The sequence below is a fragment of the Halteromyces radiatus genome (assembly GCF_025201355.1).
Source record: "Halteromyces radiatus strain CBS 162.75 chromosome Unknown BX664scaffold_6, whole genome shotgun sequence".
Lineage (NCBI taxonomy): Eukaryota > Fungi > Mucoromycota > Mucoromycetes > Mucorales > Cunninghamellaceae > Halteromyces > Halteromyces radiatus.
In genome coordinates, this window is record NW_026251692.1 from 1897217 (window position 1) to 1918117 (window position 20901).

General features: G+C 34.1%; 6 protein-coding genes across 6 annotated transcripts; 5 read left to right on the plus strand and 1 right to left on the minus strand.

The window, feature by feature from the left end:
• Positions 1 to 190: 190 nt before the first annotated feature.
• Positions 191 to 5438, minus strand: BX664DRAFT_266058 (ribonuclease H-like domain-containing protein; the record flags this gene model as incomplete). The annotated part of the gene is made up of 15 exons (XM_051540882.1): positions 191 to 444; positions 520 to 807; positions 884 to 988; positions 1076 to 1140; positions 1211 to 1270; positions 1358 to 1536; positions 1621 to 1726; positions 1793 to 1921; positions 1981 to 2117; positions 2225 to 2496; positions 2616 to 2691; positions 3167 to 3250; positions 4411 to 4733; positions 4826 to 4912; positions 5138 to 5438. The coding sequence occupies 15 exons, from the start codon at positions 5436 to 5438 to the stop codon at positions 191 to 193; spliced, it is 2466 nt and encodes an 821-aa protein (XP_051398591.1).
• A 986-nt stretch (positions 5439 to 6424) lies between these two features.
• BX664DRAFT_338735 (uncharacterized protein) lies at positions 6425 to 7228 on the plus strand. Its single transcript, XM_051546491.1, has 2 exons — positions 6425 to 6508; positions 6601 to 7228. Exons 1-2 carry the CDS (start codon positions 6448 to 6450, stop codon positions 7155 to 7157), a joined length of 618 nt encoding a protein of 205 aa, XP_051398592.1. The 5' UTR covers positions 6425 to 6447; the 3' UTR covers positions 7158 to 7228.
• Positions 7229 to 8050: 822 nt separating this feature from the next.
• BX664DRAFT_300963 (uncharacterized protein) lies at positions 8051 to 11319 on the plus strand (the record flags this gene model as incomplete). Its single annotated transcript, XM_051542367.1, has 6 exons — positions 8051 to 8232; positions 8320 to 8635; positions 8852 to 9028; positions 9132 to 9906; positions 10010 to 10684; positions 10760 to 11319. 6 exons carry the CDS (start codon positions 8051 to 8053, stop codon positions 11317 to 11319), a joined length of 2685 nt encoding a protein of 894 aa, XP_051398593.1.
• Positions 11320 to 13342: 2023 nt separating this feature from the next.
• Positions 13343 to 14744, plus strand: BX664DRAFT_266778 (uncharacterized protein; the record flags this gene model as incomplete). Its single annotated transcript, XM_051540923.1, has 3 exons — positions 13343 to 13417; positions 13509 to 13910; positions 14043 to 14744. The coding sequence occupies 3 exons, from the start codon at positions 13343 to 13345 to the stop codon at positions 14742 to 14744; spliced, it is 1179 nt and encodes a 392-aa protein (XP_051398594.1).
• Positions 14745 to 15171: 427 nt separating this feature from the next.
• Positions 15172 to 16712, plus strand: BX664DRAFT_387809 (cAMP dependent protein kinase regulatory subunit). Its single transcript, XM_051549409.1, has 3 exons — positions 15172 to 15391; positions 15456 to 16367; positions 16435 to 16712. Exons 1-3 carry the CDS (start codon positions 15235 to 15237, stop codon positions 16605 to 16607), a joined length of 1242 nt encoding a protein of 413 aa, XP_051398595.1. The 5' UTR covers positions 15172 to 15234; the 3' UTR covers positions 16608 to 16712.
• A 697-nt stretch (positions 16713 to 17409) lies between these two features.
• On the plus strand, positions 17410 to 20777 carry BX664DRAFT_366511 (armadillo-type protein; the record flags this gene model as incomplete). Its single annotated transcript, XM_051548525.1, has 7 exons — positions 17410 to 18414; positions 18509 to 18881; positions 18978 to 19475; positions 19534 to 19716; positions 19794 to 19960; positions 20015 to 20236; positions 20316 to 20777. 7 exons carry the CDS (start codon positions 17410 to 17412, stop codon positions 20775 to 20777), a joined length of 2910 nt encoding a protein of 969 aa, XP_051398596.1.
• Between the last annotated feature and the right edge of the window lie 124 nt (positions 20778 to 20901).

A 20901-nucleotide genomic window follows, 5' to 3' on the forward strand; every position in this document is an offset into this window, starting at 1 on the left:
TGAAAGAAAGATAAAAACAAAAAAAAAAAAAAAAAAAAAGAAAAAAAAGAACGAAAGGAAGTACAGACAATGGATCACGACTCCAGCTCCGCCAGACATTTGGAGAGGGTTAAAGATTTCATATCCTTTGTGATAAGATATCCCTTTTTTCATTTTATTTCAACATTAATATATACAAAATAAAAACTATCTAATCTAAGTAATCAATAATACTTTCAACAGAAATGGTAGCACCAGCAACAGACTTGAATTTTTCTAACAATGATTTTTCCACAGTATCCTTGCCAGCTAATACACGATCATAAACCACCAGCGTTGTATTATCATCAATGTCTTCCATAATGTATTGCCCAAACGTAGATAAGATATCTTCCACTTCCTTGTCGTCCAACAATGCTTGTTTGTTTCTATGTACCACTATTGCGTTCGATTGTTTGATAAAACCTACAAATATCAGCATACATAAGTAAAGATCACATCTATGCCTATTCTGTTTATGTTGCTACACTCTCTTCTTACATGTTTCTGGTTGAGTAAAATCAAAGTATCGGTATGCCGATCGCACCATGACTGCTTTGTTGGATAATTTTGCCACATGAGGAAGAGGATCACCATGTTTATCTAATAATTCTACTCGAGTTGATCCATAGTTGTATACTTCGTTTTCATCAATGGTCCACTTAGGATCTACATCATCATCAGGTTCACAATCCCATCCACCATTTGAATTTTCACAAATCACAGTATCTTGCTGTATTTCTTCTTCAAGTTTGATCACTGTATTCAATGATCCAACGTTCTGTTCCTCTCCATTTGGTTTTGGATCTATAAAAAGGTTAAACTGTCATCAATATTGTATACATAATCTATATATTGTACATACTTAGATAGGATAGCAATTTGAGAAATACAGTTCCAGTCAGATAGGCATCATAACCAGCTTCATGAGCTTTTTCTTCAAGATAGCGAGGATATTCCCAATCTACGTCTAAAGAAAGGTACAAAGAGTCAGTGCTCACATCCCATTCATTATCAATCCTTATCCTTGTCCTTTCTTCATAGTTTGGTTTCTTACCAATACGTGGATTCTTGAATATATTACGACTAGTTTCGAATCGTAGGTTTTCCAGATCAGTTGCACTAGTAATGTCCTAATATACACAACATAAAATTAAATTATTTTCATCCTTATGTTTCAAACAAAATGAACTCCTTTTTACTTACCATTATTTCTGGGCTAGAGATAGCGATATATTTGGTATCAATCATACTAAGCAAAACCAAGAGAAAGAACAAGTTAAAATGACCGTGAACAACAAAAATAATATTCTTCTAGTTTCAAATAGAATATACTTACATTGGAAACACCGTATGAGCGAAAAGCTTGAATTCTTCCTTGGTATCAGGTAATGGTTGTATGAATTGTCCAATAACATGGCAAATGTCCAAAAACATATTATGTCCAACGAGAGGTTTTTTTGATTCAGAGATCCAGTCAATCACCTTTCGAAATCCAACCGCTTTTTCACAGTCGTTCTTATATATATATATATTAAAATAGGGTTTAGTGATTACTACTTAACATATTTCTCTTTTTTTTTTTTTACATCCTCTTCCTACCTTATATAGTTCTTCACGTTCTTTATTTCGTTTCAATTTTTGTTTTTCATTCAGACGCATCACCTTGATAAATCCTTTTCGTCCTTCTGCCACCAATCCTTCAAAACTAAATATATACTGTGTGGTAAGCATAATTACATTCTGTTCCAATTACATCCTTTTATTATCATACTTGTTACGAACATCTTGATAAATGATACGTCTTTGATAACCATTGGCAGTTTCAATGTTGACACCATCATTATTGTTGTTATTCTTGTTCTCCAATTTTTCAGTTTTCAACCAAGCGTTGATCTTTTCTCTAAATTATATAAATCAAAATATCAATATATCAGTATTTATTTTGAAGTTATATTTTACCTAGCTGCATTCAAATAACCAAGTTCCTTATCATCAACAGGAATATCAGGTATTTCATCATTAAACATTTTTGTTCTTTCCTTGATAAATTCTTGTTCTTCTGACAAGTTCATAAATGGAATCCCTTGATATACCCACTATACAATTACACATCCCAGTATAGACCCAGCAGACAGAAAAATGAAAAAAAAAGGCATGATTAGTCCAAGACAATTTTTTTTTTTTTTTTTTTTTTTTGGTGTACCTTGTTAAAGTCAAAAGTCTGTTTTGCCAAAAAGTCAAAAGCTTGAGCCTGTACATGGAAGACACGGTTTGGATGAGATCGTCCACCAGCAAAACTTGTAGGAAAGATATAAAAGTTGAAAGGTTTAGCGATATATCGTCCAGAAGGTTGATCCCATTTGAAAGTACAAAGCCCAAACTGAATGATGGTGAATCGTTCTGTAGCTTCTTTGAATTCTTGATATCTATAATCGAGAGTTTCAATACGTTTTCCAGTACCTGGTCGATAAAGTCCTAATAATTGAATAGAGAATTCGTGTCAAAAAAAAAAAAAAGAGTTTCAAACTATGCAAAAAGTAAGATCGCGTTTGGTCTACCAGGTTCGATTTACAAAAATACAAGAATAGTTTTACCTGATAGTTCAGTATCAATAGCCATAAAATCACATTCGTTTATTGCTTCTTTCACCAAAGGTAATTTTTTGGTAAACTCTTGTCTAGTTATTTCCATTGTAAGGCTATCATTCAAATAAGAAAGAAAAAAAGAAGTTTAGAAAAAAGTAAAAGGGAAAGAGAGAGAGACTATCTCGGTTGGATTTTTTCCGGGTGACTTGCAATCCCGCAGCCAGGTTATTGACCAAAGCTATTTCTTTATACTTTCTTCTCCAATTCTTTTCTTGTTATATATATTCCATTATATTATATTATATTTCTTTCTTGGAATGCATCGACATATTCGTCCATTAACCAAATATCTTGGTGTCACTCAAGTTTATACACATAATTTTATACAATATAGTTTACCAAAGAAAACAAGTATTATCAATACCATTCGACATATCCAACCATCACTATTTCGACCCTTGTCTACCACTGTTTCAACTCACTTCCATTCCTCTCCCTTAATCAACAATAATACAGTAAAAGACGACAAATTATATAAGGTTTGTTGGAAATGTGATCACATTGCCTCTCGTTCTGCTGTTAGTTGTACTAATGACGAATGTGGGGCAATCCAACCTGTTGTACCTGATCTCAACTTTTATGAGCTATTGAACGCTGGTACTGGTGACAAAAGGTAGTTTTTTTTTTTTTGGAAATTAAGATTGCATCCTGTTAACAGTATTTTTTTTTTTTTTTTTGTCTTTACCATTCCTTTAGTATTGAACCTACTTTTGATGTGGATGTCAAAAAATTGAAACGTCAATTTTTGAAATTGCAGCAAGTGGCCCATCCAGATAGTTATTCCAATGCTACAGAGGTAAAATCAAAATGAAACTAAGAGGGAGTGGGATAAAAAGCAGTGACAAAAACTGACAGAGCTTTTTGTTAATTCCTTTCTTTTTTTTTTTTTTTTTTTTTTTTTGATAATAGCGTGAACACAAGTATGCTGAAATCCAATCCTCTTTATTGAACAAGGCATATCATACACTCAAGGATCCTTTATCTCGTGCCCAATACATGCTTGCTCAATTAGGCGTAGAAGTAGACGAAGCCGAATCATTACATAATCCTGAGCTTTTGATGGATGTGATGGAAGTAAGAGAAGAATTAGAAGAAGCAGCAACCAATGCGGATGTGGAACAAATCAAACAAGCTAATGATGGTAATTAAAAAAAAAAAAATAGAAATGGAAATCATACTGATTCTTTCTTGTTTTATATAGCCAAAATCAAGGAAACAGTAAACCAGTTATCGAAAGCATTTTTGGAAAAAGATCTGGATTTAGCCAAGGATTACTCTATTCAACTTCAATACTGGGAAAATATTCGTCGTGCCATCATTGACTGGACGCCTGGAAAACGTATAGAAATCAAACATTAGTATATTTAGTATTATACTCTCTCATTGTAGTCTAGTCAATATCATCATGTAATATAAATATATAGAATTTCAATCTTAATAAAAACATTTTCAGTGATAAACATTGGAGATTTGACCATGAAACGGAAATCATGCATCTCGTTCACTGATGGAAACAATTGATATGCGCATGTACGATTAACATGATAATAATAATAATAATAAACAAGGTTTTTATTGAAATAATAAAAGAAACGGAAGTGTGGTATAAAAAAAAAAAAAGGAATGACAAATAAAAAAGAGGACGATGAATATAATAACAAAAAAAGAAAAAAAAAGGTCATAAATGTTCAGTATGATCGTGATGCGATAATCGAGCCACCAACAAGAGAGTTTGTTCATATACCAAAAAATTCAAAGAATGGATAGGAAAAGCGCGAAGTAAAGTAACAGAGATACCAGAATAGAATCCCATATATCCTTTTTGACGTGCAATATTGGCAACACAATCACTAACACGGCTGTAAAGAGGAGATGGTGAGAGGATTTCCTTTTGTTTCAAAGTCTTGACTAAATCTATTGGAAACACAACAAGCCAACAAAGAATACCACAAATCCCTCCAGCAAGGAATTGTGTTAATGGGCCAGCTTTTTCATTCTTTTTTGTCAATAAGTATTTTGTTGTTTCGTAGGCACCAAAATAGACACCAGTACCAACAGAGTCACGTACTATGTCAATATTCCAAGAAAGTACGTGAGTGATCTATCATTTTCGATCTTTTTTATTTTTTTTTTTTTATTTATTTATTTTTTGTACTTACAAAAATGGAGACCAAAGCCATTATATAGAGCTGTAATACCTTTTTTTCTGATGATTTCCTTTGCTGATGCCCAACTTGACGTAGAGACTCTTCCATTGTTAGATGACTTTGAAGATGCATAATACGATTGTGAGTGTGATGATCTTTCTTGTGATGTAGAAGATGAAGATGGTGAAGACGTTGTTGATGATGTTGTTGATGATGGTGATGATGACGGTGACGATGATGATGATGATGATGATGCTTGTATGGTTGCAGGATGAGCTGATAATGCCGTTATTGGAGGCTGCATAGATCGTTTATTGGAATGACTAGAGTAAGGTAGTTCAACAAGAGAAGTTGAGGTTGAGGTTGATGCCTGTGTAGAGGATGGATTTGACAAAGGAGAAATTGGCATACCAGCCCCTACAGTACGATTAATGGTCGATCTTGCTCCACAACTGGGTCGTATATCATTCTCGGATAAGGATCGTACAACGGTGGCACCAGTTGACACACTACTGGCCTGCAGCAGAAATTCGAGCTGTTTTTGTATCTTGACTAACTCAAAAGGACAACTAAGAGCAGCAATGAACGCACCACTAGTAAAACCTCCAAGTGTAGAGACAGCCATGGTAGATACAAGTGTATCTTGATTAAAGAATGGGTATCTTTCTTTACAAAATGACTTGGATTGTTCGTATACTGAGAAAGAAATTGATTTAATGATACTGACAGTGACCAAAGGAGGAATGATCCCTATAAAAAAAAAATTCGATAATTATGTGTTTAATTTCATCTTATATCATTATTAATATTATTTTTTTACCTCTAAAGAATCCTCTAATGCCTTCTTCCTTATATGTTTGTTTCACGCAAGTACTTATCGAATCATAATGTTGAGTTTGTAATCTTGTTTTTATCGAATCAAACTAAATGTTCATAATAATAAATGTTTATTTATCAATACATATGTTATCAATAAGTATATATTAGATACTTACGGGATAACCAGCAAGTACGCCAACTACAGCAGCAGATGAAGCTGCGATTACAGTTTTATTGACTAGACAACAACCATAACAATAATCAATAAAAAGTGTCAATAGTAAAAAATCATAAATAAATGTTCAAAAGTTTACCCCATAAAAGTTCTTCCAAGATCGTTTGATATGGTAAAGGATGAATACGACGGTGGGTTATCTCGTCTCTTGTTGGAGCCATGATGAGAGACAAAGAAGTGTATAAAAGTCGTAGAAGTAATCTACAATATGTCTTATTAATAGAAAAAAAAAACCATGAGTATCAAATATAAAAAAAGAAAAAAGAAAAGTTTGATAATGAGGAATAACTATTTTTATTTAAACGTTACTTTGCTTTTTTTTTTTTTTATTTATTATCTTTGTAATAATAATATTGAAAGTTAGCAGTTTGAGAGAATATTAGAAATGAAAATGACAGGAAAAAAAAAAAAAAAAAAAAAAAAAAAAAAAAAAACTAATAGCACCTGAAGGAGTCTGAAATCCCCAGTAAATGAGCAAAAAGGAAACCAATCTCTGATCACATGAGATTCCCTTTTTTTTTTTTTTTTTTTTTCTTTCACTATTTGCTTTTTTGATAAAAGCATCTATGGTTCATCAATAATGCTTAATATACCTTCTTCTTTTATTTTATCCTCAAAATTATCTCCTTTGGAACCTAAAGGTATGATTCTATATAAAATAACATTTTTCTTCTCAACTTTTTTTTTTTTTTTTTTTTGTTATTTTATTTATTATATATTTGTTATCATTTAGACGTATTGAGGTTATTAGAACTAGCTCAAACTCGATGGAATGATAATTGTGTACAATATTGTATGGATAACCACCCAAATCGACCTTTATTAGCAGCTGGTATATCGAATCCTCAAGACTTACAACGTGTTATCTCTTATGGTGTACCTGTGATTCATCTTGAACACGACTGTCAATCATTACAAGGGGCACAAAGGCGTCATTTAAACGACTTGAAATATATACATTTTTTGGAATTTATTAGTTCTGCAGGTTGTTGGGGTGGTTTAGGTGCTTTGATATCTCATCCCAGGTGGAGTAGAAAAGTGACGGAAAATGTACCAGCTGCAATGATTTATGGTGGAACAACTATGGCGATTGTGGCTCTATCTTTATATACAGCTCAATTCATGCGGAAACTTCGATACAATTACAAATTGAAAATGATCAAGGATGAATATTTTTTATTACGGGATGATGTGGTTTATTCTGGTTTCTGGTTTGTCACCAAGAAGATCGTTCCTTATTGTTTTACAGTGGCTTCTATCTATACTCTATGTAACCACAAATTAGGTTGATAGTCAATTTAGTTTAATCTTATTTATCATATTTTTTTATTACAACTTTATATATATATATATATATATATATCATCTTTCTTTTCACTCCTTTTTTTTTTTTATTTTATTTTATTTTATTTTTTTTTTTATTCCTTGTCTTTAAAAGTAAAAATATTGTATTAATAAATAAAAGAAAAAAATACCCTTTTTGTTACAAACATTACTTTTTATTATTGTTGACTTTATTAATGACGCTCTGACCTTTTTGGAATATCGAATAAAAATTTATTTATTTATCACTAAACGCACGTCTTTTTTTTTATTATTATTATTATTCCAATTTTTGGCCCCATGAACAATGTAATCTCTCTCCACATTACATATTTTCCACTCTAATTTGGAACAAAAAAAAAAAAAAAGATTTAGACAAATGGAAATCAAATTGAGAATATCATTAAAAAACGGATGTAAACTATCCAATTCATCATCATACTCATAATTATATATTCTCCTTCCTATCCAAATATGATTTTCTTGAAATTTTGATTTTCCTTTATTTAAACTGGTTTTTCAAACCTGTAGAAAGTCTTAAGAGGGGGGTTGAATTTGATCAAAAAAAAAAAAAAAAAAAGGTACAGAAATGTTGGAAGAACCCATCGTTAGTGATGGTTTAATGCGGACATTGAAAAGAGGTTTGATCTCTCTATATTTGTATCTTGGTTTCCTTTTTTTTTCCCCTTTTCTTTTCCTTTTCTTTCCTTTTCTTTTTTTTTTTCTTCTCTTTATTCCTTTTTTATACTTTTGTCCATATTTTCCTATACTTCTTTTATATATTATAAAATATTCGTTTCTAGTTATTTACTTTCTCCTTCACTTTATCACATTCACCACTCCCTTCCACATTTGACACCATGTCTACGTTGGCATTGAAGCGTAGAACTCCTTCGCTTGGGGCAATACCAACAGTTCCGCCTTCTCCAGCACCATGTACTATGCCTCTTCCTTCACCTTCAATAAAAACTCCTCCTTCTGGCTCTTCCTTATATCATACCTGTCGTCTAGTATTGGACAAGTTGGCTCTTGTTGAAGGTATGTCATATTGGCTTGACATGGAAAACGATTCTCTTTCTCCTTCTCTCTCCCCAATCAATACTTCATCACCTCCTCTTATGCCTTTAAGTACCTCTTCTCCATCTATGATACCTGTCAACACCACTTCCGATGGTACTCAAACAACAAATGATTTTAGTAACGACCCATTATCCAAATTATGTTGTCTTTGTCGTCGTGGTACTCCTTTATTCACTTTGTTCAATGCTCTCAATACTAAACAACCATTGAAAATGGATCCAAATCCAAAATTGAATCAACTCAACAATTGTAAAGCCAATGTCTATCATTTTTTGGTCGCCTGCCGTCAACAATTATTGTTTCCTGAAGAAGAAGTTTTTACCGTTTCTGATCTCTATGTGGACGATACCAATGGATTTGTCAAGGTAAACAAATAAATAAAAAAGAAAAAGGAAAAAAAAAGTTCACATGTATGTTGTATGTTTGTTGTGGATGGCTAGTTTACGTGTTCCACGTCATGAACAAAAGGAAAAAAAAAACAATGCTTGTGTACGGGTTTTGAATTATAAGGCTTTTTGTGATACTTTAGGCATATCGGATTTAATGCAATGGATACTAATATATTATTTTTTTTTATACAGGTTGTCAATACTGTTCAAAAGATCCTTCAACTTTTAGAAGAAAAAGGAATCATATCTTCTCATTGCTCTAGTCGAGATTCCTGTCCTCTTGCATCTCCAAAAGGTATACGCGACAAGGTTGTTCTGGAATTACTAGCGACGGAGCGCAAATATGTTCAAGACTTGGAAACACTGCAGGTTAGTAAAAAAAAAAAAAAAAAAAAAAATTGTACTATTATTATTATTATTATTATTGGAACGATTTGGACTAACGGACTTTATTTGTCTGGATTGTATGCAGAATTATATGCGTGAATTGCAGCAACAACGAATTCTTAGCCAAGACACCGTGCACTATCTATTTGGGAATCTCAATGCTTTAGTGGATTTTCAACGTCGATTCTTGATTCAAATGGAAAAAACTGCCGAGAATGATCCTAAAGAACAACATTTTGGTCTTTTATTCAGTCAAATGGAAGGGGCTTTTTCCGTATACGAACCTTACTGTTCCAATTATTACTCAGCTCAAGACCTGGTTGTACAAGAAGCGCCAAAGTTGATGAAACTCAGCGACATCATCAATCCCACTTATGAATTACCATCTCTGTTGATCAAACCTATTCAACGCATTTGTAAATATCCTTTACTATTGAATGAATTGATCAAGAGCACAGAAAAGAATTGGTCTACTGTATCTGAAATGATGGACGGATTGGAATCAATGCGACGTGTTGCTGACAAGGTGAATGAAACTCAACGAAAACATGAAAACTTAAGAATGGTTGGTCAACTCAAACATCGTGTTGATGACTGGAAAGGTATCTCTATCGATAAATGTGGTCAACTTTTACTACAAGACAAGATTTTTGTGAGGGCTTACAACAATGAAAGGGAAATGCATGTCTTCTTTTTTGAAAACCGCTTACTTCTCTTCAAGGAATCCAAAGATAATAGCAAAAGTAGATTGACCAAGGCAAGTACTATTTCTGTCAAAAAGCGACGACGAGGTACATTGGAACCAAGAGGAATCATTGAAACTAGTACAATTACATGCCTTCACAACATGTCTGGAAATGGTAATCATATAAACAACACAACAAACAAATAAGACTGTATATTTTTTTTTTTGATCAAAATATTGATATTAACTTTATTATATTATTATTGTTATTTTGATAGGTGAATGGAGTTTGATCATAGAATGGAAAGAACAAGATGTTGGTCAAGTAGCATTGAAATTCAGAAACGAAGAACAATACAAACTCTGGGAAATGACTTTGAACAAGCAGAAAGGATTCAAAATACCATCATCATCGTCATCTACTTCTTCTTCTCCTGATTTGAACGTTTTCAAGGATTCCTCAATACCTGAACCTCTAAGCAACAGTGGTGGTGATAACTGGTCTTTTATCGATCCTGACGACGAAGAGGATGAAGTGGATTTTATTGAAGATGACATCGATGAATTGGGTTCATCACGATCTCGAAGCAACTCTTTTTCGACACATTTCCTCAACACATTTTCTACACGCAACAAAACTGGAAGAAACAACAGCTCAGATGTTTCAGCAATTAAGTCATCAGCAACAACCACTCCCATCACTGGTCGATCAAACACGCCTGGTCTTAACCTTCAGCCTTTACCACGTTCAGCTTGTGACACGATGATCCATCAGACATCACCACCAAACTCACATATTTCTGGCGATTACTTTTTTTATCCTTCCTCACCACCACCATCAAACCCGTCATCTCCAACAAGTTCGTCACGCGTGTCACCAAACATTTCGACACCGGATGCCTCATTTAGGGAAAATCCTTCTTCTCACCACGTATATCATCAACATCAAAAGGGTGCCGCAATTCTGTCAACACCTTGTGAACCTATGACACCATCAATTGATTATTTTGCTATTGCTACAAGTGAAGAATTCGAAAAGATGAAGATCACTGGCCCTCCTCCTTCCGACAAAATACATCAGCATCGCCATCCATCCGTGCAACCTCATGCTCGTTCACGTGCCCAAAGTAGTCCCACCATTCAATCTAACCGTCGGCACGACAAGGAAGGAATATTGTCAAAGTCTACGACATGGGAGCAATATCCAACAATAGCAAAACAATCCACCGCTCCCATCAAAATGACACCTCGATTATCGGACAAGGAAACCTCAGCATCTTTGCAATCACATTTAGATCGTGTTCTTACAGCAGCAGGTACTCTCTCTCCTGGTCAAATCAAGGTCAAGGTGATGTACAACGAAGGAAAATACTCTATCATGGTCCCTCAACAAATCTCATATACCGAATTGTTGAAACGCGTGGAACAGAAACTTCAAACCGTTGGTGATATACCTCCTGTCAGCACCCTTCGACTCAAATATCGTGATGAAGAAGGTGATTTTATTACAATCAATTCCAATGATGATGTTCAAATGGCCTTTGAAAGTTACTGGCACTCCAACGTTCTCCTCTTTGTTAGTTTGTAGTTTTTTTTTTTTATTTATTTATTCCTTATACACGCAAAACACACACACACACATACACACACATATCCCTCACTCGTTTATACCCTATGCCCTATTTCTTCTTTTTCTTTCTTTGTATTTTTTTTTTTTATCTACAGTTCCAAATTGTATGCCTTTTTTTATTGTTATTATGTCACTATTATTTACCCTGTACTTTCATTTACTCTCTTACTTATCCTTTCCAATCCCTCCTTTTGTAGATAGTTATTCCTTCCTTTCTCTTTCGAATCCTCCTTTCATCTCACGTTTTTTTGTTTCAACTTCTCTTTTTTAGTTTTTATTTTTTATTGTAAACAATTTATCTTTCTAAATAAAAAAAAAAATGGAATGCTTTCATTTCAATTCCACCCAAAAGAATAATGCAGTCTTATTTAATGTCTCCATTGAATTATATTTTTTCTTATCCATTGTTAATCATGAACATTAATTTTTTTTTTTGTTAGTCAAAAGTAAAAGTGCATTACATCTTGGATACCCATAAACTTCAAATCTTTATTTGATTTGACAGATTATGTAAACAACCTATATCCTTTTTTAGTAACCTTTCATATAATGAAACGGAAAAGCCTTAATTGGACATTCCATGTCAAGTATTCATGAGAGATGTAGATATTATTTTCTGTTGACATATAGGTCCTGTCAGTACCTGAAAAAAAAAAAGATGGTAACTGTAAGAGCATTTTAGCCAATCGCGTACAGTTTAAGATTTGTATTCCGATGGATGGGGGAGAGATAGGGATTTTTTTTTTTCAGTCATCGTCATGTGAATTTCTTTTGTCTTTTTCACCATTGATTGTTGTATACTCTCTTTCTAAACAATGTATATCTAATATTATTGCAATCCTATTATATAAAATAGTACATTTTATAACTTCTCATGACAGACAACCACCAAACACAAAATACCAATAGACCTGTCTCGGCAAATAGAGGCGCTTCATTCGACAATAATGTTAACACCAACAATAACAATAGTAACCCCTCTGTAGGAAACTCTTCGTCGTGGTTAGGACTTTGGAAACCATCTTCTCCTTCATCTTCTGTCAATATCAACAACAACACCGATACACAAGTAGTCTCACATACAATTATAACCTCTAGCGATGGAAATGAGGAAACCATTGACAAGAAGAATGTCATTCAAGGTGGAAGCAATGCTCAACAAGGCCAAGATAATAATAACTCTGACAGCAACGACAATCAAAATAAAACAACTAATGATGTTTTGAATGAGAACACTTCTGGTCATTCCAATGGTTCATCCTCACAATTGGGTTTATGGTATTGGCTTGGATACCCAACTGCAACAATAACGAATAGCAAAAGTACAACACCGAATGTAGAACAGTCTTTAAATGATGATACTTCGAACAACAAGGACGCCAGTAATAATAATCATAGACGCATATCAGCCAATTTATCTGTGAATGATCATTCAGCTAAAAGTACTCCACCGCTATTATCATCATCAACATCGACACCTTCAACAACTACAATCACAACACCAATATCAACCTCAGCATCATCATCCATTACTTCCAACAACAAAAGCATCGATTCGGTCCCTATTCCCAATAGATCATCTTGGCGATCTTACTTTTTTTCCGACAATTCAACTAAAAGCGACAAGGATGCTACTGATGATACCACTCCATCCACTATGGAAACTACATCAAATTCAACACCTCCATCATTATCTACGGAAATACTTCAACAAGATTCAGTGATTATAGAATCAAGTAATAACAACCAAAACGATCAAAGGAAAAGGATGCCATCATCAAGTACTTCTACTAAGAATGAAATCAAAACACTGGCTACTACAAGAAATGTTGTTTTACCCTCTATCACATCCCAATTCTCAGCGCCACCACTATCTCAAACTATATTCTCCAAAGCCATCAACGCTATCAATTCTATATTTACCCAGTCATCCGATATAGGCAATCAAAATCAACATCTTGTGGCAAGCATTATCAAACAAATGAAGGCAAAACCCGATACTGTTGCTGGAAAAAAATTTGTGATTATTGGTGTGCATGGATGGTTTCCGGCGAAGGTAAATTTTTACTATCACCACAACATATAATATATATATATATATACTAATAATTGCATGATCTTTTTTTTTTTTTTGAGGGATTTATTAGCTTGTGCGCAGTGTAATGGGCGAACCGACAGGAACATCGGCTAAATTTTGTGAACAAACAGCAAAGTCTCTTCAACAATATTTTGAACAAGAACATGATTTGGTCCTACCTATGAATTGTATGACATTGATTCCATTGCAATGGGAAGGAAAGGTGCAAGAACGAGTAGAAAAACTTTACTCCTTTTTGGTTGACAATCCTGCAACGTTAGATGCTCTTCAATCAGCCGATGCTATTTTTTGGACAACGCATTCTCAAGGTACACCAGTATCGGCAATCCTACTACATCGATTGATCCAGAACAAGATTATTCAACTTAAAAAACAACCTATATGTTTATTGGCAATGGCTGGTATTGCTCATGGTCCATTTGCATCACTCAAAGGTAGTCTTATTGTTAAGGTATGATCAAATGGGATGTGATCTCTTTCTTAAGAACAAAAAAAAAAAAAAAAAAAAAAAAAAAAAGAAAGAAAGAAAAAAAAGCAAATAAACTAATCAACCTTTTTTTATATGTATGGAATATATATATAGTATTTCGAAGCGGATGCTGCCCGAGAACTTTTTGAATTTATGGACCCATCCAGTGAGATCTCTGAAGTATTTCGACAAGCTATGGCATACATTCTTCAACAAGGAGTAAAGACAATCCTAGTAGGGTCTATGCAAGACCAGGTGGTTCCATTATATTCAGCTATTATGGTCGCTACCGAACATCCCAACATTCTTCGAGCTATCTACATTGATGGACATGTTTATTCACCTGATGATTTTTTAATCAACCTGATTGTATTCGCTCTACGACTAAGGAATGCTGGACTTTCAGATCATGGATTGTTGTTACATATTAGCGACGTACTGGCGGGTAATTTATATGCTTGGGAAGGTGGACATTCAACAATTTATGAAGAAACAAGTGTTTACAAATTAGCGCCTCATTACCTGTTTGACACAAGTCCTCTAGGTGGTCTTTTACCGAATCATCAAGAAAATCATACCACGACAAGGACGTCTACGATGGTCGAAGCGAAATCCGAATTATTTCATACCAAAGTACGATTGAACCCTTATTATTTGACATGGGCTATGCGGGGAATCTTTGATGATGTACGTGTGATTCAAGTGTTTGGTGACCAACTGGATCGACTACGAATATTGTTTGACCAATGGCATCCAACAAGTTCAAAATTACGGGAAATCAAATTTCGATTGGAACCTATCAAGGCTAGATTGTAGTTTATAGTTAATTTATGATATATTGTACGTATATGTAGGTCATTGTTTTATCAATATAATAAAGAAACATGATGTTGCATGAAGGAAAAAAAAAGTGCATTCTGGACTTGAAATCGATGAAAAAGGGAAGGGGTACAATTGGAAAAATAGGAGACATTATTTTACCTTTGGGGAGAAAAAAAAATGGGAAAGATAATGATGATGAAGAAAAAGAAAAAGAAAAAGGGTGAGTTCACGATCTAAGCAACTGTATAAAGAATAATAGCAGGACCCTTTTTAAACAATCATAGAACAAAAAGGAAAGAAAACGTGGTGAAGTTGTCCTGCATCTGGGCCTGAATTTACTGTGCATCAGTTTGCTTTAAACCCTATTTTTTTCATTTTTCTCTTTTTTTGTTTCGTTTTTTTTCCTTTCTTCTGTTTATTTCTCCTTTTCTTTTCTTTTTCTTTTTCTTTTTTTTTCTTTAGTATCAACATTTTATTCAAAGTGATGGATTATGTTAATGAAGAATATTCAGCATTGCTGCAAGAATTGACCAATAATATTCACCATAATAATCCTCAAGATGTTTTACAGTTTTGTGCCGACTTTTTTTTCTCAAAGTTATCAGAAGAAAGAGCTTATCGATATCAAGATCATTATCAACGTAAGTACCTTTTAATAATAGTAATAATAATGCTGAATATTTTATTTTTGACTCCTGAAACTAGATCCAATGGCAATAGATTCTACTTTTTCACCTCATCCTTCAGCTATACAACATACACCTCCTATTCCATCACTACAAGATCATTATAGTGGAGAAGACGACGACGACGATGAAGAAGAAGAAGAAGAAGAAGAAGAAGAAGAAAGCTTCTATGATGAACAGAAAGATACTTTCTCTGGTGAACTTCCTGACTTCTCTGGTAACAATTTCAACAGGTTACAACGACGCACATCGGTCAGCGCTGAATCCATGACTCCATCTACACGTGAACATCGTTTTATCAAGACTGTGATTCCCAAAACAACTGATCAACAAGCCCGAATTCAATCCGCCATACAAACCAACTTTTTATTTCGACATCTAGATGAAATGCAATACAAAGATGTGATCAACGCTATGACTGAAAAGCACGTGGCACCCCAAGAAACAGTGATCCAGCAAGGGGCTGTGGGTGATTTTTTTTATATTGTAGAATCTGGTCATTTGGATTGTTATATTGATGAAGTTTTGGTGACTGAATATCAAGCTGGTGGAAGTTTTGGTGAATTGGCTTTGATGTATAATAGTCCTCGAGCTGCTACCATAGTGGCTACTACTGACTGTGTTTTATGGGCTTTGGATCGTATCATGTTTCGTGGTATTTTGATGGAGCATACAAGTGCAAAACGACGAATGTATGAATCCTTTTTGACTGATGTTCCTATTTTGGCCTCTTTGGATGCTTATGAACGTTACAAGATTGCTGATGCTTTGGAATCTGTATGTTTTGAAGATGGACAAAAGGTGATTGAACAAAATGCAGTAGGTAACAACTTTTATTTAATCGAATCTGGAGTAGCTGTGTTCTACAAGACTGATGCTGACGGAGTCCAAAAGGAAGTCAATCGTTTGACAAAAGGTGCTTATTTTGGAGGTAAGAAAAAAAAAAAAAAGGTTTACATAATAAAATGAAATTGATTTTTTTTTTTTTTTTTTGGTAGAATTGGCTTTATTAAATGATAGTCCTCGAGCAGCTACAGTGATTGCTCATGGTCGACTTCGTTGTGCCACTTTGGGCAAGAAAGGATTCAATCGATTATTAGGTCCAGTATTAGATATATTAAAAAGATCTAGTATCAATTACGTCAAAGTCATGCAGAGCACGACTGAATAGTTACAATTGTTTAGTTATTTATCCTGGTTTGTTATTCATATTTACTTTTATCATATTTCATCGTTATCATCTATTATAATAATAAAAACCTCCAATTTCTTTTAATATTTCTTGTTGTCTTCTTTTCTATTTAAAACAAAAAAAAAAAAAAAAAAGTCGTGTATAGATGCCTCTTTTTTCTTTTGGAATACAGACTCCGAGGTCTTTGTTCTATTCTTAGTAAGTTTGTGAAGATGTTGTGTTTCTTCCAATAAACTCAATACTTCTTGGGCAATGGATCAGCATTTCGGTACAATCGGTGCATTTCGCTGATTGAATTTGGGAGTGGCCAAAAAGAAAAAAGTCCAGATTTCTTTTCTTTTTTTCCCTTTCTCATTCTTCTTTTTCTATTAGTTTCCTAAACTTTGATCTATTGTTAATACTTCGCTTTATTTACACATACATATATATATATATATATCCACTCATATACACGTACATACAATACATATACATACGCGTAGACTCAGATATCATTAGTTAGTCATACCATTCGTCCTTATTATATACCTATTGTTACATAAAATAAAATTTGGTACTGACTCCAGATGAAGGAAACCAACTTGATATTACCTGTGTCTGAATCAATATATTCATCAAAAAGGTAAGCAAGTTATTTAATTTGTGTTAATATATTTATTGGACTTCAAAATTTTATCCACCCTTAACTATTATTATTTTATCATTTTATAGAGACCTCGGTGTTGTTTTTGAAGAAAATGAAATGATACCTCTAACTCACAATGGAACATCTCAACATGATATGAATGAAGGATATCTTGCTCAACAAATGTTATCTTCTAGACCTTTGTCAGCTATACGTCGTACTCGCGCAGGAACTATGCCCTCTTTTGTCAACATGTCTCAACAATCTTCCCTATCACCTTTTCGAAGGTCTGTTGCTCCAGAACATATCTCTGACCATGATATTCCCACCTCAACTGCTGTCAATCGACATAGATCTGGTTCTCTCAATCTATCAACTCCTTCTCTTCATGCCAATCACTATATCAATGGTTCTGTTTTTAACTCTCAATGGTCAAATCACAACAGTCTCAATCAATCTCAACAAACTACTCAACCATCTTCACCTTCTACAGAACAGCTGTTACAAGAAGATAGTGATTTTTCAATTGCTCGAACGTTACGGTCAATTGGATTAGAAGAAAGTCATAGTGCCAGTGACGATGATCTTTTAATACAGCAACAACAACAGTTACGCAGCCTTCTCTCTTCTGCATCTTCCACTACAAATCGAAGCCGTTCCTTCTCTGTCAATGCTACTGCAATGTATCAAGACTCATCTCCTGCTTTGCCACCTGTCAATGATATGTGTTTGGATCACTCCACTATCTTATCAAGTACCTATGCAGGTCCATTAGAAGAATTTACTCGCGAACAAAACCGGCCTAGGTCTTCAAGTATGGGTCTCATGGAGCAATCGTCACAAACAAATGGAAAATTATCATGGAATTTACGAAGATCACCTTTATATAACATGGTGGATACAAATCAGGATCAGGAACTCGGTGAAATAGAACTTCAGCATCAATCACAGCAACAAAACGGACATTTTCTAGACCATCATCTTCGTCAGCAACAACTTCAACATGATATATTGCCACGAAACAATGGTACAATAATGGATGATAATGCATACTCTTTAGGTGACACTGAATTAATTTCAAATATGCTTCATCATCAACCTTCCTACAATAATATCGAATATACCCATGATGGTTATAATGGTGCGCAGTGGAATTCGGAGGTAAACTAAAGAATAAAGAAAAAAAAAAGGTATTTCTTTTTATCTGATCCTTTTTTTTTTTTTTTTTTTTTTTTTTTTTTGCTGGGGAGGGTAGTATTCACATATGAAACTAAGTCACTCAAGTCCTACCTATCTTGAACAACATTCACAACAACCAATGTCCTCTATTGTTCTTCAAACAGCTACAAGATCTCTCTGGGTTGGAAATATCGATGGATCCGTGACGATTGATATATTGACGTCTCTCTTCTCTGGATTTGGACCTATTGAAAGTGTACGATTGTTATTGGAAAAAGAATGCGCTTTTGTCAACTTCTTTTATGTCGAAGATGCAGTACATGCCAAAGACGATATCCTGGGTCGTCTCGGTGGAAGAATCGGTAATTGTACGGTGCGTATTGGATTCGGAAAAGCAGATATGGCCATGGCTCCTGAACCTATAGTCTTGCAACCTACTCGTGCATTATGTAAGTACAAAAAAAAAAAAATTATATTAATTTTCATGATGAGTATACTAATCATGATCCTTTTTTTTTTTTTTTTTTTTGATAATGTTATGATAGGGCTGGGTAACATCCCAGCAAATGTGACACCATCCAATTTGCATCAATTGTTTTCTCCTTATGGCTCTATTGAATCTGTTCGGGTACTTACTCAAAAGAAATGTGGATTTATCAATTTTGAAACAGTGGAAAGTGCGACAGCAGCAAAAGAAGCATTGACCAACGATGAGATTGGAGGAAGTGTGTTTACTAATGCTGGAACCAAAGCCGGTTTTGCTAAAGTATTACCAATGAAAACGACATCTACTGAATTAACAGGAACAACATCAAATCTATCAATAAATGATCCATTCTTATCTAAGCGTAATACAACAAATCGAACTACAGCACCTTCTATAACCGCAATACCAAAAATATCGTCATCAGCAACAGCGACGTCATTGACAATATCATCCTCTTCATCTTCATCAAGCATCGACAATGGTCAACGGTCAGAAGATTTATGGTCAATCATGAAGATTTATGGTGCAGATGATTCAGCGTATACCATGGTCACAGGTAGGAAAAGAAAATTTTCATCATTAGGAAATAATTCTGATCACTTTTTTTTTAATAGATCTTGGTTCGTCAAACTACTTTGAATCAATTCCACCGGTGCCTGAACTTGGAGCCGATCGAAAATTCGACGCTGGACGTCTTCGAGAGATACGCAAACGATTAGATGGTTTAACTTGTGGAGACCAAGAAATCGACAATATTGCTATGGATTGTATGGATGAAATGGCTGGACTTTGTAGTGGTAAGCTTACATATATAGATTGTAATGTTTGATTATTTTCTAAATCTTTCCTTTTTTGAAATATTATCTTAACATAGATTACATTGGAAATACTGTTGTCCAGCGATTTTTTGAAAAATGTAGTGAAGATACAAAAACAATGATATTGAAGCAAATTGGACCTCATCTTGCTGCTGGTGGTATTCACAAGAATGGAACTTGGGCTGTTCAAAAAATTATTGATAATGTGAAAACTTCGGAACAGGTAAATATATTACATGATCATACTATTATTATTAACATAAACTATATTATACAGATTGAAATTGTTGTGAAAAATATGAGACCATATGTACCTTCGCTATTGCTGGATCAATTTGGAAATTATGCCGTACAGTGTTGTCTTCGTATGGGTTCTTCGAACAACCAATTTATTTTTGATGCTATTGTGGAAAAACAACACTATATTGCTCAAGGTCGTTTTGGTGTACGTGCCATTCGAGGTATCTTATCAAATGAATTGGTGACCGATAATCAAAGGGTAAAAAAAAAAAAAAAAAAGGATCGTATTGTTGACAACAAATATTTAACAATTCTTATCCATTTTATAATCCATCTAGATATTTGTTGCAGCTGCCTTGACACTGAATGCATCTTCTCTTGCTACAAATGCTAACGGAACATTGATTCTGTCATGGCTGATGGACTCGACAAAATTGAACATCCCTTTACAACCTATGGCAACACGATTAACAGTACATCTTGCTCGACTGTGTACTCACAAAATTGGATCACAAACAATCATGAAACTGGTCAATCATGATCGAAGCACAGATGCACAGGAAGTGGTGGTGAATCGACTATTACAGGACGATATTATATTGATGGATATTATGATGGATCAAGCACGTGGATTAGGTGTAGTGCACAAACTTTTGATTTCTACTCGTGATGATGAACTGGCTTCCAAGATATATGATCTACTGATTGGCATTGAAGAAAAAAACGGAACTGCGGCGGCTACTTGCTACAAGAAATTGCTGGATGATTCATTTTCGATTCTGAACTCGAAGCAACAATGAAAAGAAAAGTAATCTCTTTCTTTTCTTTTCTTTTCTTTTCTTTTTTTTCCATCTTTATTTTTTTTTTTTATTTTTTTATTTTATTTCTTAGTTTAGTTTACGTTATTTTTCCCTTTCTTTTTAC

What these genes read in the sequence shown, in the direction of transcription:
- BX664DRAFT_338735 (XM_051546491.1), top strand. Translation starts at nt 6,448, where the DNA reads ATGCTTAATATACCTTCTTCTTTTATTTTATCCTCAAAATTATCTCCT. An exon ending in ATCTCCTTTGGAACCTAAAG is followed by an intron (nt 6,509 to 6,600) that starts GTATGATTCTAT and finishes GTTATCATTTAG; the next exon opens with ACGTATTGAGGTTATTAGAA.
- BX664DRAFT_387809 (XM_051549409.1), top strand. Translation starts at nt 15,235, where the DNA reads ATGGATTATGTTAATGAAGAATATTCAGCATTGCTGCAAGAATTGACC. An exon ending in ATATCAAGATCATTATCAAC is followed by an intron (nt 15,392 to 15,455) that starts GTAAGTACCTTT and finishes TCCTGAAACTAG; the next exon opens with ATCCAATGGCAATAGATTCT. An exon ending in AAAAGGTGCTTATTTTGGAG is followed by an intron (nt 16,368 to 16,434) that starts GTAAGAAAAAAA and finishes TTTTTTTGGTAG; the next exon opens with AATTGGCTTTATTAAATGAT.